The 21490-nt window shown below is 40.6% G+C and overlaps 1 protein-coding gene across 20 annotated transcripts in view; it reads left to right on the top strand.

Annotated features, from left to right (window-relative positions):
• Window positions 1-21490, top strand: part of Gpatch2 (G-patch domain containing 2) — a 200266-nt gene that overhangs the window by 87154 nt on the left and 91622 nt on the right. For all 20 annotated transcript variants that reach the window (XR_006062199.2, XM_042258802.2, XM_042258811.2 and 17 more), the window contains one exon: window positions 11750-11817. Coding sequence is in view for 19 of the 20 variants with exons in the window: in XM_042258802.2 (XP_042114736.1) it covers window positions 11750-11817 (68 nt within the window). In the remaining variant the exon portion in view is untranslated. The remainder of the gene's footprint in view (window positions 1-11749; window positions 11818-21490) is intronic.

Raw genomic sequence — 21490 nt, forward strand, 5'->3', positions numbered from 1 at the left:
TATACCCAGCAAAACTCTCAATCACCATAGGCGGAGTAAACAAAATATTCCAGGATAAAACCAGATTTAATCAATACCTGTCCTCAAACCCAGCCCTACAGAAAGCACTAGAAGGGAAAGTCCAAAGCAAAGAAGCTAAACACATCCATGAAAAATCAAGCAATAGATAATCCCACACCAACATACACCAAAGAAGGACAACAAAACAAACAAACAAAAGTAAAACAAAACCTAGCATTTCCCAGCTTGGGCTTTATCAGAAAGCCTCTTACATTGTGTCTGGCTTGGTAGTCAGTGGGTGGCTGTTGATGTTGTGCATTTTAAGTTTGCAGATGCTGAGCCAGCAGGGTTTGTATTATACAGTTCCTTAGACTCTTCCATAGTCCCCAGTACAGTGCTGGATGTAGAGGAAGGTGTTCCCCTCTCTCTTAATAGTAGGAACTGAGCATTTGAAAAGCTGGCTTTCTGAGATGGAAGGTAGAACTAGATAGGTAGAGCAGGCTTTCTTACTTTCAATTAAGGAATGAACTTAGTGCAAGCAACAGGATACCAAAAACCAGTTCCTTGACCCAGAGGGTTTGGTTTCTGCCCTGAATTCTTGGAAGGCATAATTAGATGGTGTGATTTATTCAGGTGAAGACACCAGGCTTAGAAACCCTTTGGTTCCTTCAGTCTTTCACTCCTAGTTAAAAATGGGCATGGGTTGTGGCACGCACAGCTGAACACATGCCACTTAAGTCCTTTCACAGGTTGCTAAGTGGCCAGAACTTACAGGTGACTACCTCCAGCTTCCTGACTGCAACTCAAGTTGAAATAGATAATTTACCTACATTCACTTAAACCTCAGTTTACCATAGAGTATTGTAGAAACATGAGTCTGTGACTATGTGACTACTTCCTTGAAATAGACATTGGCAGAAAGATGTTAAGTTACAAGTTCTATTGGAGATTTTTCTTGGGATCCACTGAGTGTCTAGTATACCGAGACCATAATCTCAGTTTCTAGTCACTGAACTCTGCTTCTTTGATAATTTACCCATTTCCTCATTTATATCTTGAAGAGTAGGTTGCATGTGTTTGTACTTGTGACCTTCTCTCTCAGGCCAAAGTTGTATACTTTAGTTATGGGAAGTTTAAGGTTTGCGACGGTGCAGGTTTCCAGAGTGGCCTGCACCACAGAACTAATGTTGATTCAGTTGAGCAGCCCGCAGAGTGTACTATTTTTAATTATTTTCTTTGCTAAATGTATATTGGCTTAAAAATGCAGATGCCACCTGTATTGTCTTTATGGATTACTATGAATTTTTTCTTGAGATTCTTAGAAACCTCTTTAAAGTATTAAGAATAGCTGTAACCTTTTCTCCTTGGTTTAAGATTCCACACAACACCATTGCCCTTGTAGGGAAGTAACAAGTTGACTACCTTACCAAGACATTTTGAAAAACCACCTTGGAAGCAATGCATGATGCAATCTGGAAATGTGAATGAGCAGCAGATAATGATGTAATGTATTACCTAATGTGCATGGAAAATACTGAAGTGTTTTTGGCCATGTGATTCTTGAGTGTAAAAATAATTTTTACCTAAGCACATGAAAATCCTCCTGGTTGCCTTATATTCCTGGATAAAATAGTATTTAATGTACATATAGAATTTTGGTTCAAAAAGCTGTCTTAATAATTTGTTATGTCCTAAGATGTGTGCTGAATCCCATTTCTCTCAAATGTAGCCCTCATCCTCTTCTATAGCTAAATATATATACATATATGAACAAAAAGTTTCACATGTACCAAGCTCTCCCTAGAAAACTATTGACTGTCACTTTTGTTTTCTAAATGCTATCCTTTATATGTTGACTATACAAATGAATCCATAAGGACAAGACACCTTTTTGGATTCTGTGTTTCATATATGTGTATAATACTGTTCTGAAATAACACATATACTTACGTGTATATATGTATGCACACACACACAAATATATATATGACTTTCAGTACAGTTGTGTCAGGAAGGAAAGGAAATATTTTAATTTTGATTTATTTAAATTGCTTTGTGGTAGTTGAATGTTGTTTTAAAGAGAGTTTTGAGTATCTGGGGAGATAATAGCATTTCTGTATACAAATACTTTGTGTGAGCTCCAGTATGTGCTGTGTGTTTCAAGCTAATAACCAGGGCTTACAGTGGGTCATTGTGTCATATCCCAATGATATCCAGTGAGATGGAAGGTTATCTTCTGTGTCAGTCAGGTAACCCTGTGAACACTTTTGAGCAGGTAAGATAATGGCACTGAATTTTGAAGTGAGGGTTGAAATATATTGGAATATTGTGACATATGAGAACGATAACTTTAAAAATAAATGTAGCTGCTCTTTGACATCCTTACACATATTTGACAATGTGCTAATTTAAACAATATAGTTGATGCTTAAGTTGATATATTAAAAAGTAGTTCTCTCATGCATGAGAAGCATATAGGAAACTGATGAGCACAATTAAAGCTCAGACAGATGTGTATGTATGTATGTATGTATGTATATATGTATTTGTATGTGTGTATGTATGGGGTGTAGCAGGTAGATAGACAGACAGATGTAAAAGCTGCCAAACAACACCTGAAACATGTTTTTTCTCCATCTGAGATTCTGAATTGACATTTCCTAATAGCACTAGTAAGAATTTAACTCTTTCGAGCTGCAGAGATGGCTCAGAGTTTAAGAGCACTGGCTTCTCTTCCAGAAGACCAATCCCCAGCACCCTAATGGCAGCTCATAGCTGTCTGTAACTCCAGTCCCAGGGGATCTGACACCTTCTAGCTTTCCTGGCACTAGGCACATGTGTAGTGCACAGACATGCATGCAGGTAAAACATCTATACACATAGGTAATTGAGTAAAAAATAATTTAGCCTGTTTTTTAAAATTCATCTATTTATTTTATATCCCAACTACAGCCCCCCCTTTCTCCCCTCCCAGTCCTTCTCCCCCATTCTTCCTCTTCCATCTCCATCGAGGAAAACTACAGTCCCCCTTCCTCCTCTCCCAGCCCCTCTCCCCCGTTCCTCCTCTTCCATCTCCATCGAGGAAAGGGCAGGTACCCTATGAGTATCAATAAAACATGGCATATCAAGTTGCAGTAACACTAAGCGCCTCCCCACGTATTTAGCCCTTTTTTTAATTGCTATTAAGTTTTGAAAATGAAAATACTTTGACCCAAACATAAACATGGCAATAATACTTTTAAAATTTCCTTGGTATTACTGTGTTTCTAATAGTGTATGTATTTAAAGATTCATTTATCCTTATTTTATGTATTTATGTGTATGAGTATTTGTCTGCATGATTGTACATGTCTGGTGCCCTCAGAGGCCATAAGACAGCTTCAGATTTCCTGGATCTGGAGTGACAGGCGATTGCAAGAAGCTATGTGAATGCTGAAGATGGAATCCAGGTCCCCTGCAAGAGCAACAGATGCTCTCAACTGCTGAGCCATCTCTTCAGCCCTCTAGCATAGTATCTTTATAAACCATTGCACAAAATGTCAAACCATTCTTTCTAAATTGAAAATGATGTTGAAGAATTTTAGTTCTGTCTTTCTTTGTATGTGCCTACAAGATAATTTTGTAAGGCTTAAACATGTGCAGTATTTTGAGCAGTGATGTGTTTTCTCTGTATGTGTATGTTTTAAAAAATGAGTCATAAAAAAACATTTATTTTTAAAAGTACATGTGAATTGCTTTGATTTGGATTGAATAAGAAAGTGAATATTTATGGCATATAAATTTCAGTTTTGGAAGAATGTGTAAATTCTCAGTATAATTTAAGCATACAGAACTTTATGAAATCTTAAAGCGTTATGCTATCCTGAGGACATATCTCTGGTCCATCTGCATCTACTCATAAGCATAGTGCCATTTACAGAGTTTACATTAGCATATGTTGTCTTCTTATTGAAACCTATAATATGGCAAGCTGTATACATGAAGGATTTCAGAAGCCCCTGGTCAGCCAGTAGAGGCCACTCCTAGCTTGCTGAAACTGGATGGAAAGTGAAACTCTATCATAGCCCTGTTGAGCATCATTCAGAGCTGCTTAAAGTTTAGATTGTACTCAGAAAAACATTTCCATAAATAAACCAGTATGAAAGCAGTTACCACTGTGCCTCTTACTTATGCAGCCATGAATCTTTTCTTTTGAAGTATTGAGTAATTACTATTAGTAATATAGAAATATAAACTGTTAGTAATCATAACAGAAACATGAATCTATGCATTTATTCATTATAATGGTTAATATTCTAATAGGCTAGTAATTCTAAATTGCTATTCATATAGACTATATATTAACTGGGAAAAACTGCAGTGGAGATTTTAAATCATTACATCGTATAGTTTTAGTTGTATGTTGGTATTTGTGTGTAAATAGATAGATAGATAGATAGATAGATAGATAGATAGATAGATAGATAGATAGAGACTGTATATATTTTATATATATATATATGTGTATATATATATATATGGTTTAGGATAATTTTTTCTTTTGACAGCTCTTAGAAAGATGTGTCTGTAGTTGTTGAAAACGTGCTTCGATTACTTCAAAGTTGAATAAAGCCTATGTGTTCATCCAGTGCTCACTGGGAGGCTGGAGCTCTGTAGTCCCCGATTCCCTCCAGACTGCCAATTATAACTGAAAGGAAAGCTCATAATTTTATGGGATTTATTTTCCCTGGTTTTGTTTTTTAAAACATTTTTCTTGCATTTAGATTTATACTTGGTTTTGTAAAAGAAAAAAGAAAAAAGCAAGCAAAACCATACATGCCCTAATTTTTCTCCAAGTTTCCTCTCATGTTCTCATCCCAGAGTAGTCACACTCAGTGCAACTGTTAAAAGTTGTACTATTTGCTGTCACGAATACCGCCTGGCCTATGTGCCAGCATCTCTACTGCGGCTGCCAAGCCCCTCTCACTTTGTATGGCCTAGAATTTGCAGGGAGGTCCCTGCCTGCACATGGGTTTATCATTCTGGGCTGAAAGCTTTTCAAGAGTATTTTTGATCCCGAGTGCCATCTTCTGTGGGAAACCCCACTTGAGAAAACTTGCTCTGTTGTCTCCCCGAAGGAGAAAAGTATTCAGTGGTTAGCAGAGCACCGCGGGTTCAATCCATCCCTGGCAGTTTCTAGTCTGGAATATGTGCCCTGACCTCAGCAGATATTAATTTCCCCATCTGTCATCTGAGAATGCCTCTTTGCTCTTGAAGCCCCTTATTAATGAACATCCCATAAAAGCAGGCAAGAACTGTAAAGAATGGGAGTGTCATTGTCATTAATAACAATAGGAGTATTGCAGTATGTGTTCTTGATGCCTCACACCTCTACTGTGGTAGACGGCTCGCTTGGTTCTTGCCCCCTCATGAGGAAGAAGTCAACAAGACACAAAGAAAAATGCAGTCAGTGAGATGTATTAAAGAAAAGATAGACATACTCATCATGTGAGCTGTCATCCAGAGTCCAGGGCTTTGCCTTTTTAATCTATCCTTACCTACCTCATTTTCTCTATGTCTCCTAATTGATGGGTTCACATGTACCCCCTTCCCAGGTCCTCTTAGAACCAGTTTAACCCAGAAGTTCTTCGCTCCCTTTTGAGAGTTACTTATGGTCTCGTGGCTGATTGCATAACTACTTTCTTTCTGTCTTGTCTTCTACTTCAAAGGTTTTCACGATTTTATTAGTTTGTCAATTCTTTAATTAATGCTTCCAAAAGGGTTTAAACTCTTCATAGTGAAACTCGCTGCTCCAGTGGGAAACCTTTTATTCTGACCGACAGGTAAAATTATCAAGACCACTCATTTAATTTGATAAAGTTATGGATACTTTTCGCTAATAGTGACATCAGCAGTAGCTCTGCTGCTAGGATCAAGCTTGTTGTGAGTGTGGTGTTTTTAAAGATATAGATGAAGGGAGCCTGGTTTTCCATACTATTAACAAGTTGAAAAAAATTCCAAACTTTGGTCTGGGGAGGTAGCTCTATCAATAAAATGATTGCAAGCATGGCTTTGGTCCCTAGAGTCCAGGTAGAAAAGGCTGGATGTGGTGGAGCACACGACAGTTCCAGTGCTTGTAGATGGAGTCACCAGGATGCCTGCTGCTTGCCGTGCTAACTGCAGACCCACAAAAGACCCTGTCTCAAAGCTGGGTAGTGCCTCAGGAGCAACACACAAGATTGCCCTCTAGCCTCCACATACATGTATGTACACCTATGCTACACAGAGACTAAAATCCCACACTTTGGGGCATTTTTTTTAGTTGGAAAACTAAGATATTGTATTAATTTAATGGTGTAATAATTTGGTGTTTGAAAGTTATTGTATCAATTTAATGGTATAATAATTCAGTGTTTGAAATCTCAGGTAATCCAGTCGTCCTCAGAAATAGACTGTTTGTTCTTGAATATTCATTCTTTCTAGAGGACATTGTCTAAAGCTAAACCTCCTGCTGGGTGAGGCCTCACAGTGACCATTCGGAAGCACCTGTCACACACCATGTATTCTTATGTGTCTATTCTTGGACATCTTACATTCAGGGAAACTTACCTGATCCACTTTCCAAATGCATATTTTACTTTAATAGACACCCAGGAAAGGAAAGTAATTAATTCTGTTATTATTTACTGATTATTCTCATTCTTTAAAAAATATATGTATGTATGAATTTCACATATATGTGCACATGTGGATGCATGTACATGCAGAAGATGGCATTGGATCCCCAGAAGCTGGAGATACAGTTGATTGTGCACCACCTTATGTGTGCTGGGAACCAAATCTGAGTTCTCTTGAGCAAGAAGTCCTCTAACCACTGGGCCATATTTCTAGTCCACTGGTTATTCCTATTCTTCAGGAAGAAAATAACAGTAAGGCTTGGATTGTAACTCAAGACTTGTAAGAGTTTATCCTGGTGATAGTGTAACAAAAATCACCCAGCTGAATGGGAACTGTATAGTGCTTATCATGTAGTCAGTGTAAGCATAATTCTGAATAAATGCTGGTTACTTCTGATTGTTCATTTCCAGAAAGCTTGCCTTGATACTGGCTGTGCTACTCTGTTTAGGGCAGTCAGTGGCTGCTGCATGCAGTCTGTGTTTCCTAGGGAGGCAGGGAACAGATGAAGAGGACAGCATCTGAAGGGGGCTCACATTCACTTCCTTCTTCCTGGCTCGTGGAGCCAGGGCCGGCTATGGAATGGGAACATAGCAGTGGTTCAGAAAGTTAAAATTTAGCAAGTTGCTAAGACGGATGGAGCCGGACTTGAATTGTATACAGCCACCTTCCTGGAGGGGCTGTTTCCCCGCTTTATTCCTTTAAACCAGATGGCTGTGTGTTCCCCTTTACTCTAGAGTTATCAGTAGAATGCACACTTTTGTGGATTTTACAAGTTGTCCCACAGTAATTTTTACTTTTTTTGCACGTTGCTTTAGGCGTAATTGTAACCTTTATTTTCTTTAATCTGTGTCTGTGCCCAAATAGATCGTACCTTTGTGAATTGTGACCGGTCTGTAATATTGTGGGTGTAAATAGCGAAGTAAAGTGTATTGTTCACCACTCTCTAACTTGTAGCAAAGCTTTGAGAGCAGCAGTGTCACCACGGGTGCCTCACTCGGCTGACGAGCTCTGATAGCCTCGCTGGGTGGAAATAATGTAATAACCATTTGCCAGGCTAGCTTTACAGACTATTATTTCCTTGGCCTTTTTAAAACTGAAGGTAACTCTGTACACAGCAACCAGAACCAGTTTCCTTCTGTTTTTGTTGTTGCTGTTTGTTCGTTTGGTTGGTTGTTTTTCTTTTTTTTTTTTTTTCTTTCTTTTTTTTTTTTTTTTTGCCCCTGTCCTCCAATCCCCCCAGCTCTTGCTTCCTTTGCCCCAAATTGAAAGTCATATTTGGCAACTTGTCTTTGTTGGGTGGTTTTCCTTAATGTCTGTCCCATGTATTTGACTGACATGTTAGTTGGGCATAGTTGAGGCCTTCATACAGAGCCTGCTTGACTGTAAAGGCTTGCTTCTCTCCTCAGTGTCCTCAAATTAATCATTATCCTGAGAAAAGAGGAAACTCTTGCATCTGGACAAACTGGCAGGCCGTTCAGGCCTTGCCTCCCTCCAGCCTGGAGGCTACAGGGCTTTGACTAGCCAGGCCTCACCAAATTGAAAAGCCCTCTTGAATGGCAGCCTGCCACAGTTAGTGTTTGTCAGTGTGGGCACTGAGGCAGAAGAGTGAGCACAGGGGTGATGGGAAGGCTGGCTGGAGGGGAGAACAAAGCTGCTGGTTTCCAACCCTGCTGTCCGGGTGGAGCTGCACCCTGTGCGAGTCTTTCAAACAGACGCCCTGAGTAGTGTGCCATCCACACTGGGCAACCCCTGGCCCAGCCTCACAACCCACGTCTCAGCTCAGTGTCTGCTTCGGGGAGGGACATGTTAGTTGTGTCATGGGGACCTGCGGGAGGTTTGTTAATGGGCAAATGAAAAGCAACTGCTCTGCTTGTCTGTGACTGAAGACTGCCAGTCATCCTGTTAGACGTCGTGATGGAGAAGAACAAGACCGGGCTCCAAATGTGTCTGTTAACCTGAGAGGACAGGTGCTCCCCACAGGGTCACTTGCCTGCACTTACTTGCATTCTGTCAGCAGTTGTTATCTTGCACAGCTGTGGCCACATGTTCATCTCTCGTACCACAGTGTTCTCTGAGGTCAGTACCACGGCTGCAAACAAGGGAAGCAAAAGCTGAGACCACCACAGAAGTTAGAGTCTATGGGAACCATCTCTTTCTGGCTGTGGTGTTTGGTTTAAATTTGTAGAAGCACAAATAATGTAAGCAAACGTTAGAACTACACTCATTACCAATGGAGTATATTCAGCAACTAAACCCTAAAGATTTAGGGCATGCCATATGATGTGTGGGATCATTGTTACTAATGCTAATTAAATAAATGTTAACCTCGGAGCTCTGTGACTCCCAAGAACTCTGTATTATGCAGGTACCATTTTTGTATGAAAAGCAAAGTACCTCTTCTACTAACCATATGAGGTAAAATATTTGGCACTAATAAACTTGACTGTCTGGCTGGACATGGTGGCACACATATTTAAAGAGATATGTCTTAAAAATAGTTTATGATTTCTTTCTAAAACTTCCCTGGCATTAAATAATCACTGTATGATCTGATTTTGGAAATTGTTTCTGGGGTAGGGGCAAGGGCTGTACTACTGACCTATACCTCCAGACTTTCTTTTTCTTTTGTTTTTTGAGGTTATTTTATTGTATTTGTATATATGTGTAGCAGGTCTGTGCAGAGGCCAGAAGAGGGCATCAGATCTGTGGAACTGGAGATGGTTGTGAGCCAGCAAGTGGGTGCTGGGACACAAAACCTAGGTCCTCAGCAAGAGCAGCAAGTACCTTTAACCCCTTAGCTGTCTTTCCAGCCTCTTCATTTTATTTTTATAAATATTATAGACCCTGAATTAATCATAAAGGACCTATAATTTTTATACTTCTTTAAATATGTTTCTGAAAGGTTAACATCTTGATGTATCATGCTAATAATCAATCATATTAAACATTTTGGAAGTTTAAAATGCTCCCAGAATTCTATATTGCAGATTTCATGCTCAGATTTGGGGTAAGAGTTCTCCTTGTAATAACATTGAACTCTAAGGTATGACCCTCACAAAATAACAGTACTTTAGTTTAGTGGTTTTCAACCTGTGGGTCATGACCCCTTTGGGGGTCACATATCAGATATCCTGTATATCAGATACTTACATTATGATTCATAACAGTACCAAAATTACAGTTATAAAGTAGTAATAAAATAAAATAATTTTATGGTTGAGGTCACTACAACATGAGGAACTGTATTAAAGGGTCGCAGCATTTTGAAGGAACTGGAGAATGGTCATTTGTCTTTCTCCAAGGCCATGACCAGGGAAACATACATGTGAAGTTTTAAATGTCTACATTTGATTCTTCAAATCTTCTGTGAATTATCTGCTGCAATTGAAGTGAACTTGTAGTTTTTTAGACATGTACAATTCCTGAAAAATATCCAGGAGGATTATTTCTGACTGGATTGAAAGCTTACATTTGTATTGTGGTATAAACTCGTTAGAAGTTCTGTTTTATTATATTCATTCCCCTGTATTGTTTTCATCAGGCAATTTATCACATGGCTGTATGTGAAATTTCTTCATTTATTAAATTTCAGATTATGTATTTCAAGCCCGAGCAAGACCTAAACATTTTCCCTGTAAGTGTAGCTTCAGGTAAACAAGCAATTTTAGCCCCGAAAATAGCTCCTGCTCTGTCAACATGCTGCTTATTTTTTCTCTGAGATAAAAAGTTCAGTTTTCTGATATTTGTACCAAGATAAAGTCAGTAAACAAGATTAATATAGTGTGGAAAAGGTTGTCAGCAGCCCTGGCAAAGGAAATAAGTTGCCTGTACATAGAACATACTGTAAACTGAATAAAAGTGTCAGGTCCGCCATGAGATAATGTGATCATGGACGTCTAACAAACCATGACACGGGCCCAGGCGGCTTTTCTCACAGCTCCAGGGTAGAAAATGGATTACTGTGTTCCAGGGATACCTGCTGGAATAACATGAAGTTGTACTCCGAGATGAATGTGGGATGTGGCCCTGGAGCAGAGCCAAGTCTTACCTGTGGCCACCCTGGACATATCACTGTCACCCCCTGCTCACTGGCTCTCTTTGGGTTTCTGGAAGTGTCAGAGTAGATACTGGCATCCTTGTTACTCAAGGGTTACAAGAAAAAAGTTTCCCAAAATGTTTTTTTGTTTTGTTTTTTAGGCCATGCTTTTTTTATTCTGTTGTGGTTTCATGGCTCTTGTATAAGAAAACAGGCATGGCTTTCATTGTGAGGGAGCAGGACTCAGAGTCCTTTGCTGTAAGTTCATGCCTTGGTGATGGCAGATTCATCCATCTGAGAACCTTGGGTATAACAGGAATGCTGTGAGGTTCATCACAGACTTGAGCAGTTGACACTGTAGATGAAACAATTGATATTTTCTTGTTGAATTTCTAATGTTATATAGACATAGAGGAACAAATGTTCTTCCTATTTGCTAAATGCTAAAATTATATTTCACTCAATATAACTACCCTCGTAATTCCTTCCTTTGTGGAAAATATATAGAAAAGACCATTCACTGCTCCTTTGACAGAAGTGCTTGTACTGCCTGAATTTGTGCATCATAATGCAAACTTCTGTGTTTAGAAATCTACCACAGAAGTGGAGTTCATAAAAGCAGCATCTGCTGGGGAGTGATGAGGTTGAACCTCTCCTCACCTGGGGTGGACAGTCACTGCTCTGTTCTTCAGCATGGTGTTTACACTATGGGAAAGATGCTCTGGCAGTGTCTTAAAAATCTCGAGTAACTCCGTTAGACCAACAAGATCTCTGGAAAGATTTATTTTCTTTATGGAGGCCCAGGAGCACTTCTGATCCCCAGGAGTTGTTGTGTCAGGTGGGTGCTAGGCACCGAGGTCAGGGCGTGATTGCTCTCCATCCCTCACAGGACCATTCTTACCCAGATTTCTGCTCCTTGCCATTTTGTCTTGGATTTGAAAATTAATCTTCTTTTCTCCATTTATAAAGATATCTTCAGATTGTTACAGCCCTGCCCTGTCTATAGCAAGCCAATTGTGACCTGTTTTTGTCATTTGTTTTAAAATCTCTTTTCAGACGTCTGCTCCTGGCCCCGTCAGTAACAAGAGGATGGTTCACTTTTCTCCAGATGCCCATCACCATGAGTGAGTGTTCATGTTCCTGCAGCTTGCTGGGTTATTCCACTTGTTTCTCTTAAGAAACTGGGTGACTATTTCTGAGTGACAGCAGTTTAATTTGTGCCTGCTTTAAAAGCATAAGGCACACAGTGGTAACAGTATAAGAATAGCTGAAATGGAGCCCATGACAGTCACAGAAGGACTTGTAAATACATTCTTTATATTGATAGAGTTCGAAATTCATGCCGTATTTATTCCCTGAAATCCAGGCTGTATCTAAAAGCATTTAAATCTTTATGAAGTTGACCTCACCGAACCTGTACCCCAGCCCTTCTGTGATGCCAGCATGAATGCCAAATGGCCCATCTTCCTGATGCTTCTCCACTCCCAGCTACTGCCTGGCTAGCCTTTGCTTATCACAGTGAAGATCTATAATGAAACCAAAATGTATTTTCTTTAGCAACAAAAGAAATGGCCCACTAGGTAACTTTAGAGAGCTAAACAGTTATATTACTTTAGTAAACTATAGGTGGGATTTTGGGAAGGGGACCTCAATTGTAAATAGTCTTGTTGAAAAAGCCTATGTTATGTGTGGTAGTTTGATGTCATTTGTCTCCTCTGCCATCTGCAGTTGGTTGAAATTGCCACCTGTGAGAGAAGAAAAGGCATGAGTTCATTAAAACAATAAAAATAATAATAAATAAATAAATACAATAATAAATAAATAAATAAATAAATAAATAAATAAATAAATAAATAAAACAATAGTCTTACTAAGATCTGTTAATATTGGCTTTCTTTTTAAAAACAAAAACCAAAACAAACAAAACCAATTGCGGCCTAAATAGAAAATTAACAATTGTTGAGGCATAGCAAAATGATAACAGAATCTCCCTGTTTTCTTGCTTGATGTGATGAAGCTTTAAAAATAACCCTCGGATAATAGCCAAATGTTGTGTAGAGGTTCTGTATTAATTTTGTTTGTTCAACTACCAAGCTTAGGTAAGTAGATGTGGCACTACTTAACATAAAACTCTTCAGTAGATGCAGAGTGTAGATGCTCTGCAGGCAGGGGATGCTTTCCTTATTGCTGCTGCACTCCTGTGCCAGCCCAGGGCCTGACAGGGAAGATGCTCAGTCAGAGTTGTTGAGTGCCTGAAGACCCCAAGTGCTGATTTAAACTAGGGAACACTGACCTGGCTGTGGGCCATGGCAGTGTACCCATCCCAGCACATGGAAAGTGGAGGCAGAAGGATCAAGAGTTTAAAAGGACATGTGTGGCTATTTAACAGGTTTGGGGCCAGCCTCAGCTTGATAAGACCCTGTCTCAAAAACTGTAATGAGTAGATACGTAAATAGGAAAGAACAGGATGGGGCCAACTGCCGTGTTGCCTCTAAATTCACAGGACTTACTCTGAGTGTCCTCTGTCTTCTCCACCCCGGGATCTCCAAGGTTCTCAGTCAGTGAAGACCCTTCAGGGGTAGAGCACAGAGGTGGTTATGTTACTCTTCCCTTGTGTGAGGATTGCCACTGGTTCACCACATAGGACTCAAATCTCTAATTTCACTTCCTGCCTTCTCCATGTCTCTAGTCCAGGTCCCAGTGTCTCTCCTGACCTATTCTTTCCCATTTCCTACCCCATTGCCTTCTTTATTAACTTTTATGTCAATGAAGCGTCCCAGTGGACCCCTCAGTCTCTGGCTTTCCATGGTTCCAGGGCATAGTACTTACTGTGTGACTCAGGTTCAGATCCAGTCATGTTACTTCATATCCCCACTGGTGTCTGCCGCCAGTGGACACCCTGACAGTCATGGACAGACGTCCTGCACAGCCAAGCCTGTTATTCTTCTATCACTGTCTTTCCATTCTCTGCCCATAACCTTCAGATGAGTTCTGCTCCTATTCTCGGAGTGTCTCCTGTTTTCACCTCCACTGCCTGTGGCCCTGGGATTGGCTCCTGTGTTCTCTCCTATAGGCATAGTTGTCAGGACTCTGAACAAACTTCTGTCAGTCTGGGCCAGGTACAGACGTAAACCAACATAGTTTGGGTTTGTTTTATTTTTGTTTTTCTTCAGATTTATCTTTCCTCTTTTGTTTTCTCACATAAGGTGAAAAGGGGGCTTTTGAAAAGCTTAAAGATACTGACTGGGGCAGACTGCTTCTGCTTCTCCTTTGCCATCTGTAGTCCTTGCTAGGCTGCTGTAACAAAGCCCCACAAATAGATGGCTGGAAGCCCCAGGTCTGATGCCAAGCTGTCTGTAGGGTTAGCTCCCTCCTGCACCTCTGCGGGCCTCCCCCCAGCCGCATCTTCAGCGGGCTTTTCCCTGTGCTGCTCCTTTTCTGAACTTCTCCTTTATAAGGCACCAAGGCAGACAAATAAGACGTTTCATGATGTCACACTGGACTGCGGCCGTGCCTCGCTGACCTCATTTTACCTTGTGTCAGTAGAGAGCCTATATCCAGACAAGGTCCTTTTTTGGATTATGATATTAGGACTTCATACTGTCTTTTGCAGGAACACAATTCTGCCAGTAACATTGCCATCATTGTCCTTTTCTCTTATGTCCTCATGTTTACTGTCTCGTGGTTTGGAGATGACTGCTTCTGGTCCTCAGCTCCTCTGCTCTGGAGAGGGTAGTGCCAGCAGCTCCCCTTTTCACCTTCCAGCAAGAGAGCTCCTCGTGCTGTGCACACTCTCCCATCTCCCCTTCGTGCCCATTGACCAGAATCAGAATACTTGGTTGTCATGGCTTAAGGAAAACCAGGAAAGAAGATATGTAGTCAAGTTCCAGACAGGTAATAACTCTGTAGGTGGGCAGAGTTACCTCTAACAATCAAGCCTGAGAAGGAGATACTGGCCAGCAAGTAGCTACTGACAGTTTATCATGCCCAGGCCATTGTCTCTGCACCATGCCCATGTTCTGTTCTTTCCAAACATACACAGTGTATAGAATACCCTAGCCTTCCCTCGAAGAGACTTCTTTCAGATCTTATGTGGTTGGTACTCCATCTCTCTCAGACTCTCATCCAGGACCTCTGAACGATACAGATGGTTAATTAGATCTGCTCGTGGATCCTCTTTGTAAAGCAGCTTATGCACTTGTACATAAGCAGATGCACACATGTGCAGTATAGAGGTGTGGAGAAGGCAGGCCATCTCAACAGAAGATGAGGATTCCGCTTAGGAACGCCTTGCTTACTGCCCAGCTTGCACAGGCAGTTTGAGCAGCATTCCCCAGAGAGGACACTGCTTTGTAGGAGCAGCTGTTAAGACTGTAGTAGCAGGTGTCATCCCAGGCTGCTGCATAGGTAGAGCCACACATTTCTCTGTGGGAAAGTCGGGAGTTCATCATAGACTGCTGGTGGCCAAGTACGCGGTTGCTTGGCCTTTCTGCAGACACTTAGTTGGTTTCTCTTGTTTTCCATTCCACACTAGCAGACAGTACTGCTTCCATGTGTCCTGTGTCCTTCCCTAGTCTGTCCCCTGAAGCATTCCATCTTGTGGTAGTGCATGCTGACCTCCAGGGGCAGGTATGAGTCTAGCAGTTCTTGTCCACAGATGCTCAGTCGTCTTGGGGGGAGTGTTCTAGTGAGTGGTTTAACCCCTGCGCAGCAGCTCTAGTTGTGTGAAGCCCAGACGTGCTAACCAGAGCTCCTCACCCGCTGCCTCTTTTCAGACTGCCTTTCTAGTCTTCGGTTCTTGAGGAGGATGGCAGACTCTTCGCTTTCTTTTTCATGATGCTTGGTAGTTAAAAGAAAACACAACTGCACATCTAGAATGGCATCCAGCCGGAAGTTACTTGAATTAGTTGTCCTGAGACGTCCCTTCCTGATGCTTAGACAGGAATCTAGGGAATCCATGAATTAATCCTCACTGCAATTTACCTTACAACTCAAGAACCTGTAGGAAAACAGGAAGCAGTCATTAACCTGCTAAATATCTTCAAACTCTGTATTAAAGTGATGGCTATTGTTTTTATTCCATTAAGGGTTCCTCTTAATTTTTGGTTTTAAGCCAGGCCTGGTTGAACATGACTGTAACCCCTATACTCAGAAAGGCTAAGGCAGGAGGATTATAAATTCAAGACTGACCTGGACTATTAGTAAAACTTGGTAATTTTTTTAAGTGTTTTGTTTCTTTGTTTTGTTGTTTTTAACTTTCTCTATAAAATCTCCGAAGATATCTTATAGAATCAGTTTAGCTTGTGGTGCTGGCTGGGGAGATGGTGTGGTGGAGAAAGTGCTTGCGGCACAGGTGTGAGGACTCCCCAAACTCGTGCCCACACCCCTATCAACATGCACACGTCCATTCGAGCACCACTCCCACAAACGTGAAAATACGTAGTTTCACTTGTCAAAGTTAAGGTTAGAACAGAGTTGACTAAATAGAGTGAGTTATTGTGTGGGCTCAAAAGCTTGAAGGGTTTTCAGTTTGGAATGATTGTTGTTAGAGGATCACAGCTCCCCGTGTCCTGTCTCTGGGCCTGGCTGTGTAGAAAGAGCTGGGAAGGCACGGGAGGAGCCTCCCAGCTGGAGAAGGGAAAGTTGCTTTCAGGGTTCAGAGGCCAGTGGCAGTAGGCTACTCTATAGAGAACATGGGCTCACCACAAGTAGTGGAGGCTGGTCAATAAAGGTGTAGATAAGGGGTGGACTGCAGCTCAGAGCTCCTACGTCCGTGCGTGACATCCTAGGTTGTTCTATTACTTCAATGGCTACATAAATAAATACTGTAAAATAACATTTCAAGATAATTTCCATTATGCAAACAAAATTCAGATTGTTATTTGCTGATGGCAGCATTGCTACACACCTCTTGTAACACAGAATCTTGTGAACATGTGCACCACACTAGAAAGTCCGAATACCATACTTATAAATGGCTATCAATTTAATAAAATAATATTATGTTTTCAGCTAGTTGGGGAAAAAACTATCTAGTAATTATTTCCAGGAAAAATAATATCATGTTGAAAGTCCAGTCATTAATAGATGGTTATTCCCTTTTATCAGGAAGTATATAGCACAGATAAATCAAGTATTCATTAAAATAAGATAGAGAATGTGCAAAGATTCTTAACCCAGCTAACACAATGAAGTTAATATCTAGCTTCTGATTAAAAAAAAAAAAGTTTGAGGAGACTAGAGACATGGCTCAGTAGTTTAAAGAGCACATGCTGTTCTTCCAGAAGACCCCAGTTCAATTCCCAGCATCCACATCAGGAAGCTCAACACCACCTGTAATTTCAGCACCGGGAAATCCAATGCCTCTGGCCTCTGTTGGTGCCTGCATTCACATGGAACACACTCACACATGTACATAAACAAAACTAAAACTAATAATTATCTTAAAAATACAATGTTTTGAAATTTAGTCATCAATGTCATCACTCTGTTGCCTTTCTAAATATGCAAATAGTAAAATGTGAAAATTAACATGGCTCCCTCTTATATGATAGAGCCAGGCATGGTGGCAAACCCCTCTACAGCCAACATTCAGGAGGCTGAAGCAAGAGGATTGACTGCCAGAGATTGTAAAACTAGTCTATGCTGCGTCTCACTAAGCCAGCCATGGCAATGCATCGTGATCCTGTCTGAAAACCAAAAAGGTCCTAGGCTTTTATCTTCTCTGTAACTTTGCTCAATTACCTATAAGATACTTAATTTAATTTTAAAGAGATATTTATGATTTATTAATTGATATTCATAGTCTGCTTTTGTTTTATTTTGATACAAAATATATCTACTTGCAAAGTATATAGAATTAACTTTTTAAAAATGCACACAGATAACTCATTACAATTCTATGATGAATTCCTTCATAATGCAAATATTCACTCATTTTATCTTTTGTGTAAATATCAAGCTTGCTTTTAGCAAGATTTGCCTGGATTAAAGGTTATGTTTATTGAGAATACTTTTTCACTTTTAAATTTAGCATTTATTGCATTATGGGGAAAAGCGGCTTTAACTATAGGTTAGGGTATATACACTATCCTGGATCAGTTCCTTCTCTTATTTATCGTGGTCAACATGGGTGTGAGTCAGGCTTACCTGTCTGTTTTAGTTATGCAGTAAGTGAGGTATCCTCCTTATATAAGGTGTTTACAGAGCACTGTGCAGAGCATGGCCATCTCCACTAGAAGCATTTCAAAATTCAAGTCTGAATAGTTTGCATCTTACCAGGTTTTCTTTTTTAGATGTGTCATTTTAATGTCTTTGCTCTCTGAATTACCAAAGCAGATGTGCATTCTCCATTTTATAGGTGGTTTGACTTTTCCAAAGCCACACACTCCAACTCTGCTTGACCAAAAGTCAATTAGGAAATAATACCCGAGGCATCTCTGATGTGTCCGTGACATGCAAGCCCTATGGGAGTCCTGTAGAGATCTCTAGTCCTGTCAATTCTTCTGTGACATTGAGGGATCCAGAGCTCACAGAATGAAGTCACATGTGTTATTGTAGCCCACAGTGTACTGCAGGGAGGACATTAATATTGATTTCAAATGTTTTCTGTATGGGAGATTGGAATTTCTGTTTAAGTCTCCTGGTCCCGAGAAAATCTTTATTTTTATTGTGTTGGGATGATATGGAGTATTGGCCCACACGTAGAGATTCGAGGACAACTTTGTGGAATCATTTCTCTTTTTCCACTCCTATGTTGGTTCGAGAGGTCGAACCTAGAGAGTCAAGCTTTCATACCAAGAACTTGACTTGCTGAGCCATCTTGCTACTCCCCACTGTTATTCTTGTTGTTAAGAAAGGAACCTAGACTCCAAATATATGTTTTCCAGAGCTACCTGAGAGATTCCAGAGCCTGTTCCCAAACTTCTGATTTTCTGTTTATCAAGCATATCAAGCTAAACATTCTGAATTTTCATTAGTATTTTAATAAAGTAAATGAAGCTTTTAAAGAGCCCCCTATATATAATTTTAGAATTGACATTTTGCATCATAGAAAAATTTAATGGAGGAGGAATATCTTAGGAGAGAGAAACATGGCACTGTAGTTGATCAAGCTCTGTCTGCCATCTCAAGTCATGCTCTTATGCCCTCAGCAGACACACAGCAGAAACCAAGACAGACATGATCACTGAGCTCATGGTACTCACAGACAGTGAGTGGTCAGTGGATAAGGCACACATACATGTGCAATTACATAATATTACGTGTGCATTATTATTTAAGAACTGGAGCTCAGGGCTCCAGTTCTTAAAATTTAACTTAATATCAACCTAGAACAACTGATAAATCTCTGAATTACATCAATTGGGGTGGGAAGTACATTTCAAACAAATAAAATAGCATGTTCTGCATCCAACAATCTGGAAGAATTCTAAGCTAAATGAAGGACTATGTGTGGTGGTAATCTAATTGTACTGAAATGTGATTTTGATTGTATGTTAATAAATAAAGTTGCCCGGGGGTCAGAGCTATTAGAGCCATAGCAAGAGTGTAGCGGTGGTGGCACATGCCTTTAATCCCATAGATCTCTGTGTGTTCAGGGATACAGCCAGCATTGGAGACATATGCCTTTAAGACCTAGGGGGCTGTACATTCAGACAGTGATGAGGCAGTCACGTGTTTGAGTTTACAACCAATGAGAAGGCAGAACAAAATACTATAAATAGACGAACAGACAGGAAATAGGTCTCTTTCGGGAAGCTGGGACACCGCAGGCAGAAGGGTGAAATTTTAGCTCTGAGCTCTGACCTCTCGGCTTTCTCTTTTACATTGTTTCTGTGTTTCTTATTTAATAAGACGGTTGGTTACATCAACAACCATGAAAGCACATTGTCGTGTGGTGAGACTGGAGAAGGAGCTGGTCAAGCCTGGGACACAGCTAAGGAGTCTGCCTTGATGAGTAGTGAAAAGTTACCTGAATGTTTAGTTTCTTCTCTTCAGTTTGTTCATTTGGTATGATTGAGCTCTCTCTCTGTTTCCATAGTGACAGGTTAGCTCCTGTTCTTAGGCTTTTTCACTGGCATCACTGGTAGCTACAAAGGCTAAGTTCTTAGCCATATGGCTTCTTGATGCTGGATTGTCTTACTTTAATAATTTCTGATACAACTAGACTTGAACTCATGCCTCTCCTGTCTTAGTCTCCTGAATGCTGGGATTATAGGTGTGTGCCACCATAGCCAGCTCCTCATCTCTCTTGTGTACTTCATAGTTATAAATCTCATCAAAAACAGACCTGTGCTTCCCAAGGAAGATGTTTATGATAAAAAATTGTATGGCATTTTCAAAGTTAATTTAGATTTTCAACAATAACCCATTTAGACCAGTGTCATCCAGTAAAATTTTCACAGTAGTGCACTTGTTCTACACCCAAAATGAACGTAGTGGTGGTCCCTACACCATGTGTGCCTTTGGGCCTGCAATGTGACTGCTCAGTAAAGGAACCAGATATTTAATATTCCTTTAAATTTAAGTAGATAGATCTGGCTAATGGCTACTTTATTGAACATCACAGAAAGAGAGTGTATACACATACACACACACACACCTTTCTCTCATTATTAAAAAAAAATGTACGCTTCTATGTCCAAAAGGAAAAACTTCTATCTAACAACATGTATATAAAAGTACATTTTATTATACTTTTTACCATTTACTCCAGTACGTTTTCCTGGAGTCTTCAGTCAGAAATCTTGGTGTTGGTTTTGTCTTTTTGCCCAGGAGTAATGTTAGTGTGTGCCTGTGAAATCCAGTCCCCTGCTGCTACCTGCTGTGCTGCTCTGTGCTTATGGAAGGAGATTGTGGAAGCATGAGAAGGAACTGATTGAGCACTCAACATCCACAGAGACCTCAAACCCAAGCCCTTCCACTCTGTACTTAGAAGACTGCTCTGCTTGAACAATGGCTGCAGCAAGGTCTCAGGAGGAGGTGCAGATTTCTGCATCCAGCAGAACCTTACTGAGCATGATAGGCTGTTTCTAGATATGCCTAGTCTGTACCTGGATCCCACAGAGAGAACTGAGCATAGAGGTGACATCCAGCTCTTCTGCCTCGAGCAGACCGCTGGCCTGTGTCTCCGCCTCTCTATCCACTTCTTTCACTGTTAGTATTCTGTGAGCCTGCTCCGAAACCCAGACTCAAGTGCAGATCCATCGATGCAACTGCATTCTGATTCAGGGCACTACCCTTCATGTGAGCTTCACTCACATTTGAAGGCCACTACTACCATTTGATTCCATTATTTCTTATCTGGTGTGTGTGTGTGTGTGTGTGTGTGTGTGTGTGTGTGTGTGTGTGTGTGTGTGTGTGTGTGTGCCCACCAGACATTGACACTGAGCATCTTCCATAGTCTCTGTCTATCATGCTTCCTGAGACAAGGTCATTCACTGAACCTGAAGCTTTCTTATTTGGTTATATCGATGGCCAGCAAGTCTAAGAGATATCCTCCATTGTGGGCCTCCTCAGTGCTGAATTACAAGCCAATGTTGCCTGCTCAGCTTTTTATGTAGGTTCTGGGGATCAAACTCAGGTCTTCGTGTTTGCGCAACATGCACTTTACCAGCTAAGTCATCTTCCCAGCTCCTAGCTGTTTTTAAATACAGTGTCATTAGGATTATTAAAATTCCTCATTATTATCCTAGGCTCTGTGAGCATAGAAAGGGGAGAAGCAGCCCAGAAACACAATCCCAGCCCCTTCTCTGTCAAAACTCATGACACTAAACTGGAGGCAATAAAAGGAAG

Source organism: Peromyscus maniculatus, chromosome 11, assembly GCF_049852395.1.
Source record: "Peromyscus maniculatus bairdii isolate BWxNUB_F1_BW_parent chromosome 11, HU_Pman_BW_mat_3.1, whole genome shotgun sequence".
In the NCBI taxonomy this organism is placed as follows: Eukaryota; Metazoa; Chordata; class Mammalia; order Rodentia; family Cricetidae; genus Peromyscus; species Peromyscus maniculatus.